This window comes from Melanotaenia boesemani, chromosome 8 (genome assembly GCF_017639745.1).
Source record: "Melanotaenia boesemani isolate fMelBoe1 chromosome 8, fMelBoe1.pri, whole genome shotgun sequence".
Classification (NCBI taxonomy): domain Eukaryota; kingdom Metazoa; phylum Chordata; class Actinopteri; order Atheriniformes; family Melanotaeniidae; genus Melanotaenia; species Melanotaenia boesemani.
In genome coordinates this window covers 6,982,178-6,994,238 of record NC_055689.1, presented here as the reverse complement: position 1 = coordinate 6,994,238, position 12,061 = coordinate 6,982,178, and the positions used below count along the sequence as shown (strand labels likewise).

General features: G+C 36.8%; 1 protein-coding gene and 1 pseudogene across 1 annotated transcript in view; both read right to left on the bottom strand.

Moving 5' to 3' along the window:
• Positions 1-593: 593 nt before the first annotated feature.
• LOC121644326 lies at positions 594-4,542 on the bottom strand (annotated as a pseudogene).
• A 3,835-nt stretch (positions 4,543-8,377) lies between these two features.
• Positions 8,378-12,061, bottom strand: part of LOC121644823 (leucine-rich repeat-containing protein 52-like) — a 16,297-nt gene continuing 12,613 nt past the window's right edge. The window contains exon 2 of the mRNA XM_041993045.1: positions 8,378-9,551. Within this exon, the coding sequence (XP_041848979.1) occupies positions 9,223-9,551 (329 nt within the window). The 3' untranslated portion in view covers positions 8,378-9,222. The remainder of the gene's footprint in view (positions 9,552-12,061) is intronic.

Here is a 12,061-nt window from a genome sequence, read left to right as displayed (position 1 = left end):
ATATGCCTGTTTGAATAATTGCTTAAAAAAACTGAATCCAAATGACCATATTTGATATTGAATCTTTGTTTTTTGAATGTGTATATTGGTAAAGTTGAAACTTTTGTATTTGAAAAAATTCATTCCCTAATTCATTTTCATAGTTCAGTTTCAGTTCTCTCCATTCAAATTCAGATCTGAAATTCAAATTCAGATCTGAAATTCAAACTTTTGTGCCACTTGTAGCTGTTGAGAACAACTGCACAAAACTGACATTACTCCATCTGCGATCGACTAGTTTTGCCTCACGTCAGGTCCCGGATGTGTGGCACAAAAGTTTGAATTTCAGATCTGAATTTGAATGGAGAGAACTGAAACTGAACTATGAAAATGAATTAGGGAATGAATTTTTTCAAATACAAAGGTTTCGACTTTACCAATATACACATTCAAAAAACAAAGATTCAATATCAAATATGGTCATTTGGATTCAGTTTTTTAAAAGCAATTATTCAAACAGGCATATTCAGATTCAAATTGAATGATTCAAATATAAAAAATCCAGATTCGCTCCCCAGTGGCACAAAGCTTATCCCATAGATATACAGCTTCAGAGGGTTAATTAGATTTTAGTTTCCTCATAAGCCAGGTTAGCGTGACTAGGTTAATTTTGTTTATTCCGATTGTAGTTGCGAGAATTTTTTTGATCAGACAAAGCTTTTTAAGGAACTGTAATTTTACCTTTGACATGTTTTTAATTAAGTTTCAGTTGAAACATGTCAAATGACCTCACACCTATGGTAGTGCAGACAAAGTACACTTTATTTAATAAACATCGAACAAATAACTCCAGAAAACAAGCAAAATAAGGCACATTGTTTATATAAAACTGCCTGATTAATACTCCCCTCCCTCATCTTCTTCCCCCACGCTATCAGTGCCAACCTCTTTATAATCCTTCTCCAGAGCCACCATGTCTTCTCTGGCCTCAGAGAACTCTCCCTCCTCCATACCCTCCCCTACGTACCAGTGCACAAAAGCACCCTTGGCATACATTTGATCAAACTTGTCGTCGAGCCAAGCCCAGGCCTCTGCAATAGCTGTGGTGTTGCTCAGCATGCACACAGCCCTCTGGACCTTGGCCAGGTCCCCACCAGGTACTACAGTGGGCGGCTGGTAGTTGATGCCTACCTTGAAACCAGTGGGACACCAGTCCACAAACTGGACGGTGCGTTTGGTTTTCATAGAGGGAATGGCAGCGTTGACATCTTTAGGCACCACATCACCACGGTACAGGAGGCAAGTCATGTACTTGCCATGGCGAGGGTCACACTTCACCATCTGATTAGTTGGGTGAAAGCAGGCCTCAGTGATCTCAGCTACGCACCACGGCAGTGGACATCTGAGGAGCAGGGTAGACTCAGAACCCCAGCTTGGACTTCTTGCCATAGTCCACGGAAAGAGCAAGGATCATCAGCAGGGATGTGAAACCAGAGCCAGTACCTCCACCAAAGCTGTGGAAAAGCAGGAAACCCTGAAGACCAGTGCACTGCTCAGTCTAAAAACAGTTGAAAACCTTATTAGTTGTGTCACTTCAGTGAATTTATTCAAGACAAATATGAAAACTTCTGCTTTCCAATGACCTACCAGTTTGCGAATTCTGTCTACAACCAGGTCAATGATCTCTTTACCGATGGTGTAGTGGCCACGGGCGTAGTTGTTGGCAGCATCCTCCTTGCCAGTGATGAGCTGTCCAGGTTGAAACAACTGGGAGTACATTCCATTACGCACCTCATCTTAGGAAAGAAAATCAATTCTTTATGTTTGCAGATCCTCCATTCATAATCAGAATGCAAAGTTCATCCAGAAGCATCCAATGACAGTGGGCTCCAAGTCCACAAAAAATGCTCTGGGGAAAAGTTCTCCAGCTCCAGTCTCACTGAAGAAGGTCTCGTATGAATGATCTCCTCCTCCAGTGGTATTGTCAGAGGGCACCTGTCCACCCGGCTGGATCCCATGGTCCAGGCAGTAAAGCTCCCAGCTGGCGTTGCCAATCTGGACACCAGCCTGACCAACATGGAGCGAGATAAACTCACGCTACAGGGAGGGGAAAAGAAAACAAATCTGGATTTTCTTGTGTAGTGTCATATTCACAGAATTTCATAATTATAATTAATTAACATGGCATAGATTAGGATTATACTTCATTGCAGCTGTAAGCAGACTGAAATTAGCTAAGAGTAGTGAATTTTAGATTCCATGTATGGACAGGCTTATAGGCCTCTAGTAGTATCTAAGCATAGCATTATGCTTAGACGCTCTGCAACACAGCAAAATTCCTAGAACAGGATGTGTACATAAAATTCAAAGAAGCACATGAACATCTTAGAGTGGATATGTTATCGTTCAAAATCTTGGGATCTCTGAGGACTGGTTCCAGATGTCTTTAGAAATGTTAAATGTTTTTTGTTTGATAAGTATATAATAAAAAGGCTGATGCAGTCAGCCAGTGGGTTTTCTAAAGATTGGCCAGAGACCTCACAGATTCCACAGATCTGTTTAAGATGTCACTTTTCGTAATAAAACCATATTTTTCATTATACATCAAGCTCGGGTCCGGAGCTCTTTTTTGCCTTAGACTTGTTTTGTATCACTTGCTTAAAGTAGACTAGTAGACCCGATTATCACAAGAACAATACTAGCGGGCGGGAGTTGAAGCTATTTTCACTAACAGGGGGGAAAAAAACCAACAAAAAAAACAAAACAAAACAAAAAAAACACAATACATGTATATATATTTATACACACATTCATTATTAAAGACAATTAGGTCACATTGTGCTGTTTACAGGTCAAAAAACACATTTCAGGGTGCACTAATCCTCCGATAACAGCAGCAAACTTTTTACCGTTATTTAAATTCGACAGTTGACAGTTAAGTTGTTACCGCAAGAAGCAAGAAGCTAACATCAAACCTAGGACAGTTAAGGACTTGTTGGAAAACCATAAGTTGAACCAGTTTCGATGATTTGAAATGAGTTTAATCAATTCTCCTAATGCATGATACCAAAAAAAATAAACGAACAAAGATAAAAAAAAAAAATCTTACCACATTTCTCCAACCGAAAAGTTGAGGAAAACGAAGCAGAAAAACCAAGTGATGAATCCCGCTTTCAACAAAACTGTCCGAAAACCAATTTAAGCTGTTTTTTCTATTTGCTGGCCGATAGCGTGTTGATCTGATTGGTTGGATGTTAAATGAAACTTGTTGTCATTGGCTGGCATTTTTGATGTTACGTTTTATTACGTTTGCCAATGTTTTAACCGCCAAATAAGGGACTTTGTATTTATTTATATAGCCTATTTATTTTGAAAAAGACTAATTCAACAAGATAAAAAAAAAAAAAAAAAATCAACACAACATTAAAAGGGTATAATTTCAGATTGAAGTGAATCTTACAACTACTGAGCTACGTTAGCTTAGTAGATTCTGACTATGCTGGGTTAGCTGTTAGCTTCTTAATCTAATGGGCTGCTTGTTGTAGCTTCATATTTAGCATAAAGACATGGGGGTAGTATAATTGTTTTACTTTCAAGACAGCTGAAAAAACAGTTACTTAGAAAACATTAAATTTAAAACTAGAGCTTATTTAAAATGATGTTGTATAGGTAGCTTTGGCTGTGCTGTTAGTCAGATTTAGTTTTCTTTGACTGAGCTAGGTAGCTGTTAGCTTGTTAATTTTACACTTATCAAACTAATGGGCGTAATGCCACCGGTAACTTCATATTTAGCATTAACATATAGGGATCATCAACTTTAGAAAGACAGTAAAAAAATTGAAAATTTAGATCTAGACGTTTCAAACTACAACATGCTAATTTTATAATGTTAAATAAATTACATTATAGGTGTTGTTAGGTTGATTTTATTTTCCTTTAAGTGGAGTGAGTTAGCTGTTAGCTTCACAGTTTTATACTGTCTTGTGCTAATGGGCCACTTTCTGTCACATCATATTTAGCATAATAGCATGGAAGTTGCATATTTTTTCCATCTTCACATAGAAATCAAACAATCACAATTACAGAACATTTTAGATAGAAATGTTTTAAGGTGTCGGATGATGCAGTTTTGGTTAAAACTATGTGAGTCTCTAGGCTTTTACACCATTTTATATCCAGAGGTGATTCATGTTGGAGGCAGAACTAATGCTTTTGTCTCTGTGTGTTTAGGCACATTCATGCATGCGCCTAAATATGGGGTGAGTGTGGGGGAGTTAAAAGTGCAGAATGCTGAAATTCAGTTCATCCACTTAATGTCACTATTACTAAAATTCAGCACTTGCTGTGCAACATCACTCACATGAAGTAAAAATAGTGAATATTGGCATTCAATTGCAAGGGTTCATTTTATGTAATAGCAGTATGCAGGACAAAGAACCGTGTACATGCTTCTTAAAAAAAGTTAGGTGTTCCCTGTTATTTCTATGTGTCACTGTGCTGACATGAATTAGGGCAACCAGCTATACTATTTCCAGCCTGCACCTTCACCCTTGCCTGTGGCATCACGTGGTCTAATCAGTGCACTTGTCAGAATCTAATACCCACATCTCAGTTGAATATCTATGAATATGATATTAAATAATTGTGCAGATACAGATGGGAATTTAGAACACTGACCTCAATTGACATGCACTTTATGCAGTGCGTTTTGTATACACTAAAGGGACCCATGCAAATATGCTAACATCCAAAACCTTAAAAAGAAATTAGCAACTATAATGTTATCAAGCATCTCAACATACTCTTCACGAAGGCAACACACAGATGCGTGCTTGACGTTTTGGCATACAGTTATGTATGCTGTGCCATTGTGTCTGGATTGATACAGGCATAGTTTTACATACTGGTATGAGTCAAGATCAAACTTCTATATAAAGAGGAAAAGCAAGCAAAAATATAAATAACTAATTCATGAGTGTTGTTTCTTTTTCATTTTTTAGATTAAAGACAATCAATTTTCAATGAATGCTTCAATTTTAACATTTACAAAAGCAAAATCATCACTGTGGCCTTTTCCACAGCTAACACATAGCTTTCTCCTTAATTACGCACGGTTTTCATGCAAGTCAACCAGCCATGAACAGGATGTTTATGTTCTATGATTTTTCATTATCAATCTATTTAAAGAGATAACAAGATATTTTTTTCAGACCACTCTTAATAATACACACATGTAAGTGCCTTTAAAAGGTTTGTCTTTGTTCTCTTACTAGAGAAAGGGAGCAGATTGTTCAGGAAGAGTGCACTAACAACTCTAGCTTCTCCACATTCTCAACATTTGGCCACCCAACAGCTGCCAAAGCTGATGCTAATTAGCCTGTTCTTTAGTATTAAATATTGTTACAGCTATAACCTTAGTTCTCAAAATCTGGCATGCAAAGTCCAGCTGTCTGTAGTATGTTAAGTTCTTTAACACCAACTATGTATGCAATTTAACCGCCAACATACTCTATTAAGCATGGGTCTCACTAACAACATTTAACTATAACCACTCAGTTAAAGTCTGATCCAGTAAGCCATGAGAGTGAGATGGTGAGGCAGCACGGACAATACCAGGATACTAAAACTGAGACAGCTAAATATAATTCAGTCATCATTCCTTTTCATAATCTTCACCTGTCAAAATCTGATATACTGTAAGCCTACAGTATATGCTTCTTCTACCATACTGGTGCATCAGCAGGACATCACCAGTGCCACAGTGACTAGAGCTTGAATTAATCCAAACATTTCACTCCCATCAGTTCCTTTCAGGTGCTTTAAACAGTTTGCAGTCAGTCAAATGTGAGGAACAACTAACTGCACTGAAGCAATGCAAATATAGTTGAATGCTAGAGCATGTGGAAAATAACACAATAATTGTTGTAGTAATTTTTCAGATTCTTTGACTGTTACTTTTTCAAATCCACAATAAAGAACATAAACTTATGGATATGTTTATCTATCTAATTGCATTTGTATTCCTGGAAACAGCCTGTGTTTGGATGATAATATTTTCAGAATAAAACAGAGTCTGCACTTTGTGCCCATATTCAGTAGATGACTGTAACCTGAATTGGTTTCATAAATAATATGGTTGTTGGTGACCAAATATTTCCAGATCTTCAGTAACTGCACATGGGATGGTGTAGCAAGGAGTCTTACAGCCCTGATAATTGTTTGTGACCGAAAATATGGCAGGTCTGTGTATTGGAGCATCTTGATTTGAGGCATATGGAAACCTCAAATAAATCAGGAGTTATTCTGTTCCGAATTTTTACTAGGAAAAAAATGACTGTCATGTAAGCTATAAGTACATTACTGATCTTTATTTAATTGAGTTAATTGTTCTTCCTTCTTTCATTGAGTAAATGGTATGCCCTCAGATTGTATACACTTTATAATAAGGCTTATTTGGTTCAATAACAGCACATAGAAAACAAAAGCCCCACGACCAAAAAGTTACAAAAATAAATAATAAATAAATAAAACACAAAGAGAAATTTGTTACCACAATGTCCTGTTTACGTGCCATCCAAGGCGACTACCGCTAAGACAGACCTCAGCATTAGTCACATGCTGACTTTCTTAGCTTAACAGATGTCGTAGAACCATAATATAAACGTTTCTGAACTATTTTATGTTTCTGGACTAATAACTGAAGGAGAGGGTGAACTGCAATTACAAACCTGCGCACAGAATGACTTGTGTGCAAAAAACTTGCACAGATTTACATAATATATTATGAAGTATGCATGTAGTGTACACACTAAATCATACACACTGACATAAAATAGTTCTTTCTGCTTTTAGCCATACAACAATTAGAACTTCACAGAAAAGCTGTTCATCTGATACCCCACTCATTATGTACAACTAATGTCAAATAGGGTGTTGACAAAAGCTGTTTCAACCAGTTAACTGGTGTAAATCCAGTTTCTAGTGGTCTGAAAACTGGCAATCCTGGTTGCAGATTTTATTAAAAGAACTGGAAAATAAATGTTCATGTCTTGTAAAAGTGAAAGTGTTTTACTGTGAGTGAGTGTTTTATGAGAGAATTCTCATTTGAGAAAAAACAAAACTACTCGATTTTATTTTGCTCATGTGGCAATAACAACCCATAAATATATTAGAGGGACCTCTGATGGTCATGAGAAAAATTGCATATTAAGTATCAAAATCCATTACGTAGTGATTTTAACAGTTTTGACTTCTAACTCTGAAGAACAGAAGCTAGACCAAACCTGTGTGTTGACAAAGGTTTTCATCATAACGAGTCGTTGTGAATAGGCAACCTCAGAAATGGCATCCATTACGTTATAGGCGGCATTGTAAAAAGAAGGTATTTCAGTCCAAACTATGATAGTTTTTCTATCCAAACCATGTAGTTTTATTGTCAAAATCCAACTAGGAAGTAGCTAAAGTGTTTTATTGTTATATGAGTTAGATTTTTCTCCTGCTGCCCACAGGGGAAGTAGTTTAGAGGCTGTTCTTATGACTTTTATATAGGGGTATGAAGAAAACAACTATTCAGTTATTTTGATTGGAGGAAAATGTAGATTTTGAAACTGTTAGCATGAGTGTTTGTCTGGTTTGTCTCAGTGATGGACTGATCACTCTTTCAGGATGTAACCCGCCTTACGCCTGATAGCAGCTCAAATACACTGCTAGTCAAAAGTTTGGGCCCACTTCCCATTGGATTTAATCGGAGATTGTGTCCAAACATGTGACTGGTACTGTAGGTTCAAGCCCCCCTTGCAGCCCTGAATGAGAGAAAAGTCAATTAGGCCACTGATTACCTTGGCAAACTCCTAGAAATATTAACCATTAGCTTGTGAAAAAGAAAATAGTATCCTTGTACATGTGCATCTCTGCAAATAGTAGACACCAACAATAAATTTGAGCATAGTTTACTGGCAAGGATTAACTCATTCAATGACAACAAATAAGTTCAGTTGCTCACATGGGCCTGTATTCCTGCTTGTTAGCTTGCTATTGACTGATAGCTCAGCTGAGAGTTTCATTAATTCATTCAGAAGAAAAATTAATGATCCTAAGTTAATTCAGCTCTGCTCAATACATCCAGCACATTCGGTTCAATACAAACCAAAATATCATATAGGGAATTTTAGTTGCGTTTTAACAGACTGAATGAAAAACTGCTGAAATAATTGTACTACTGTTAAAAAGGGATTTGTTTTTCATTGCTTACAGTACAATATCATCAGCGAACCACAGCATTATGAACCCCATTTGCCTTCTCTTTTACCACTTATCTCTACATCGTGCCTTTGTTTAGATTAACATGATAACGGCTTTTAGCTTAAAATGAGTCAGCTTTTTTTCTTTTTTCTTTTTAATGGTTTCTTGCTAAGGACAGTTCTTACCATCCTGCTCTGTCCAGATTTTATGAATGCACACAGATTAAAATATACAAGCCTTTATGTGTGTAATGTTAAAGAGGTGCTTTCATACTCTTTGGGTTTCGAACTTTCCACTGCATTAGATGTGTAATATGCAGAGTAACAAAATCAAAAGACCTCAATGAAAATAAGTAATTCTCTCCCTAAGAAAACTCTGGCCAGCTCTACCTGAAATTAAATTTCAATACAGGTTTTTCTTCCTTAAGTGGACAATATCACCATGAAACATATTTGCATATTGACCAATCAACAGACCAATTAGAGCAGACTGAACCTTTCATAACAGAGAAGATGACAACAGGTGATGCAAGAGTGTAGTGTATGGGAATATATTGTATTTTGTTAAAAAGTAAAGCATAAAAGTATATCTCAAAATCAAAATTATGTAGCTGTAAATCACAATATGAGCTCTTTAATAACATGGCTGGCTAGCTGCCTCCGAGAGAGAAGACCATTTTTACTGACATGGATTTGTTCTCACTCAAACACAGCACAGAAATCAGCATCATACAAAGTCAAACATTTGCATATATGGTCTATGTATCACCCAGCACAGGGGACCTCCACTGTAGTGACTACAAAATGTGTTACATCACCCATAAGCCCACCATAAATGACTAGAAAGACATTCCTTATCATTGTTGAATCCCATTTCTTTGTTTGGAAGCCAAATCTGTTAAACAGACTCAATTTGATTATTACATTAAACTTCACAGACAGTTATAGAGGCTGACAAGAGGCACTGTAGGAATCAATGGCGGACAGGGTGGGATTAAGTCTTTTAAACAGTGTGTGAAGGTTTTAAACTTCTGTTGTCACGGTCTGTTCTGGCTCTTGGTGTATGACCTGTCTCATTGCTTTCTTCCTCTTCCTCCACTTCAAGCTGCTCTTCCTTCTTCTTGATGTAGCGCTCGTAGAGTACCATGATGACACCCATCAACCAGGCCGACACTGTGCCAGCAGCAAAGATGACAAAGCCAATGACAACAAAGAAAAGGTAGTCCAAGGAGCCCAGAGTCTGGTGACATAACGTTCGTAGCTGGATGCCCACTTCACCCAGACGGCGGCCTTGCATGTCAGCGGGTGAACCACACACTGTCTGGCCCTCATCTGTCACACAAACATACCAAGAAGGAATGATGAGGATTAATCAGAGGGGAATGTGATGTATCAGCATTTTGGGTAGTTAATGAAAAGCACTGGCAGTCACATAATAAACTGAATAAATTTGCTGGCAATAAATAAACGGGTCAGCTTTAACAAAGTGTTGATTCATCATGTTCTTGACTCAATATGCTGGATTTGTATTTCTTTACATTTATTGTTTTTTGACAACAGCAAGTAAAAATTAATAAGTTATTTGCTTAAAATGTATATTTTTATATATATCTTTGCAACCACAAGGACTATTTCAATACTTCTGAAGTCACAGAAGCGAGGTTTGTTAAGATGTGTAAATATTATATAGAATAGATGAAAATAGCACAAATTATAAACATTTCCGGCTCAGCTGAAAAAACAAACCCTTTCAGGATTAATATGAATATCCTGTTGGAATAATGCAGCTGTGGCTCTAAACCGCTATCTAAACATTATCTCTACAAACGCCATTGAATAAATGAAGCAGAACAAAATTAGAGAGAAAGTTCCGGCAAGGTCTCCAAAATGACCATTTGGCAACAGCTGTTCTCAATAAAAATAATAGTAATAACTTTATTTATAAAGCCCTTTCAAACAAAGTGCTTTACATGGCAGTTGAAATGATATAAAACAAAAGTAAAACATGAAATTAAAATTCTGAGACAAAGTGAACAAGTGGGTCTTTAGCTTTATTTTGAACTTGTCTGCCTAGTGTCTTGAGGAAGACTGTTCGATAATGCTGGTTCCAAGAAAGAAAAAGTATGCTCACCAACTGTTTTTTTTTTTTTTTTCTTGACTGGGGAACCTTTAAAAGACCCGTACTCTGGTAACAAAGAACATGAGAGGAAACATAAGGTTGCAAAATCAAGGAAACTCAGGTTTTAGAAGGTTAAACTGGTTTTGTGTACAATTTAACAAGCTTTAGGTTTATGTTTGAGCAAACTTCATCATCACCGCTGTAAACAATTGTTGGTGACCCCTAATATATATATATATATATATATATAATTAAAAAAGGGAGAGAGATGTAGAGGACAAAAAATCCCTTTTATTTCCCCCTTTTAATATCCTTGTATTTTATTTCTAGAAAAGCTGGGAAATTTTCTCTAAATGCAAAAAATAAATTAATTAATTAAAAGCACTTAGATAGCATAGACATCCACCAAGCCTTTGCAAAATATGTTTGTTAATGATCGTGGGCATTATTTTGAGTTGGAAGCTTTAATAGTAAAGAATCCTTTAAAAAAATCCTGGATCCAGGTATTGATCTGGATCCCCCCCATAATCTAATTATTTGTTCCTTATTCCATTTCTGAGAATTTCTGAAAATTTTTTAAAAGTCTGTCCATAACTTTTTGGGTTACGTTGCTAACAGACAGACAGACAAACAAAGAAACCTCTGCCTTGGTGGAGGTAACAAATCTACAGGGTAGCAGCTGATGCAACATGTTATGTTCTTTTTTGTTCTGGTTTGTAGTTCTTTCTTTTGTGTATTCTGTTTTGTTTTCTGCTTCCTGTCATTAGTGCATTAATCTACTCATTCACCTCACCTGTTCCTCATTAGTCCTTCAGTGTATTTAAGCCCGTTAGTTTCAGTTCATCCTGGCCAGTTCTTTCACATTATGTTGTCTTCATAGCACATTTATCCTTCATCGTCTTCATGCCAAGCCACAGTCCTGCCAACAGATATATGTTTGCCCTTGTATTTCCTTTGCTTTAATTTTTAAATAGTCCTTTTTAATAGAGGGGACGAGCAATTGAGGATCTCTGGATATAGTGTCCAACACTGAGTGAAAGTAGTTTTCCAATGTTTCCTCCTGATCCTGTGTGGCTATGTGGATCACCATGGCATGACATTTTCTCATGCGTTTTGTATGTACCCTTGAAGGTCATGCACAATCAAAATATTGTGCAAGTGCATGCAAAGGACTTTGAAAAACCTTCTTTGTTCTTTGCAAGTTTCCATTAAGAAATACATTTTTTGGAACTTAATCATTCTCCAAACAAGTTTGGCTCCAAGTTGTGATCCACACCCCATATTTGCTTAGAAGGACTAAGCTTTTGGAAGTTGGTCCTTTTATACACAAACTTGGCATCCTTACCCTTTAGTGTGACTTATACTACTCTTTTGGACATATAAAGCAATTTAACACAAACTGATAAATTTTCCAAATTTTCACCAAAAATGAATTCAGTTAGTTTTTCCTCATCAATTTACACACTATTCTCCTCACTGAGAAAGCAAAAAAGTTTAAATAAAAGCTAAATACTTCAAATTACATTCAAACACCTAATTTAGCACTACAGTATATTGTGGGTTGAAGCTTCGTTGGCAGCAGTGGTAGCGCTCACGTCTCTTTGGGAACAAATCTACAGAGCAAGCTTTTTTCCATAGGAAGTTGTTTTCAATCTTTTTTGGTAGAAACATTAAAGCTCAACCAGGTGGAGCACAAAGCACAAAGCTGCTCTGGTATTAACGT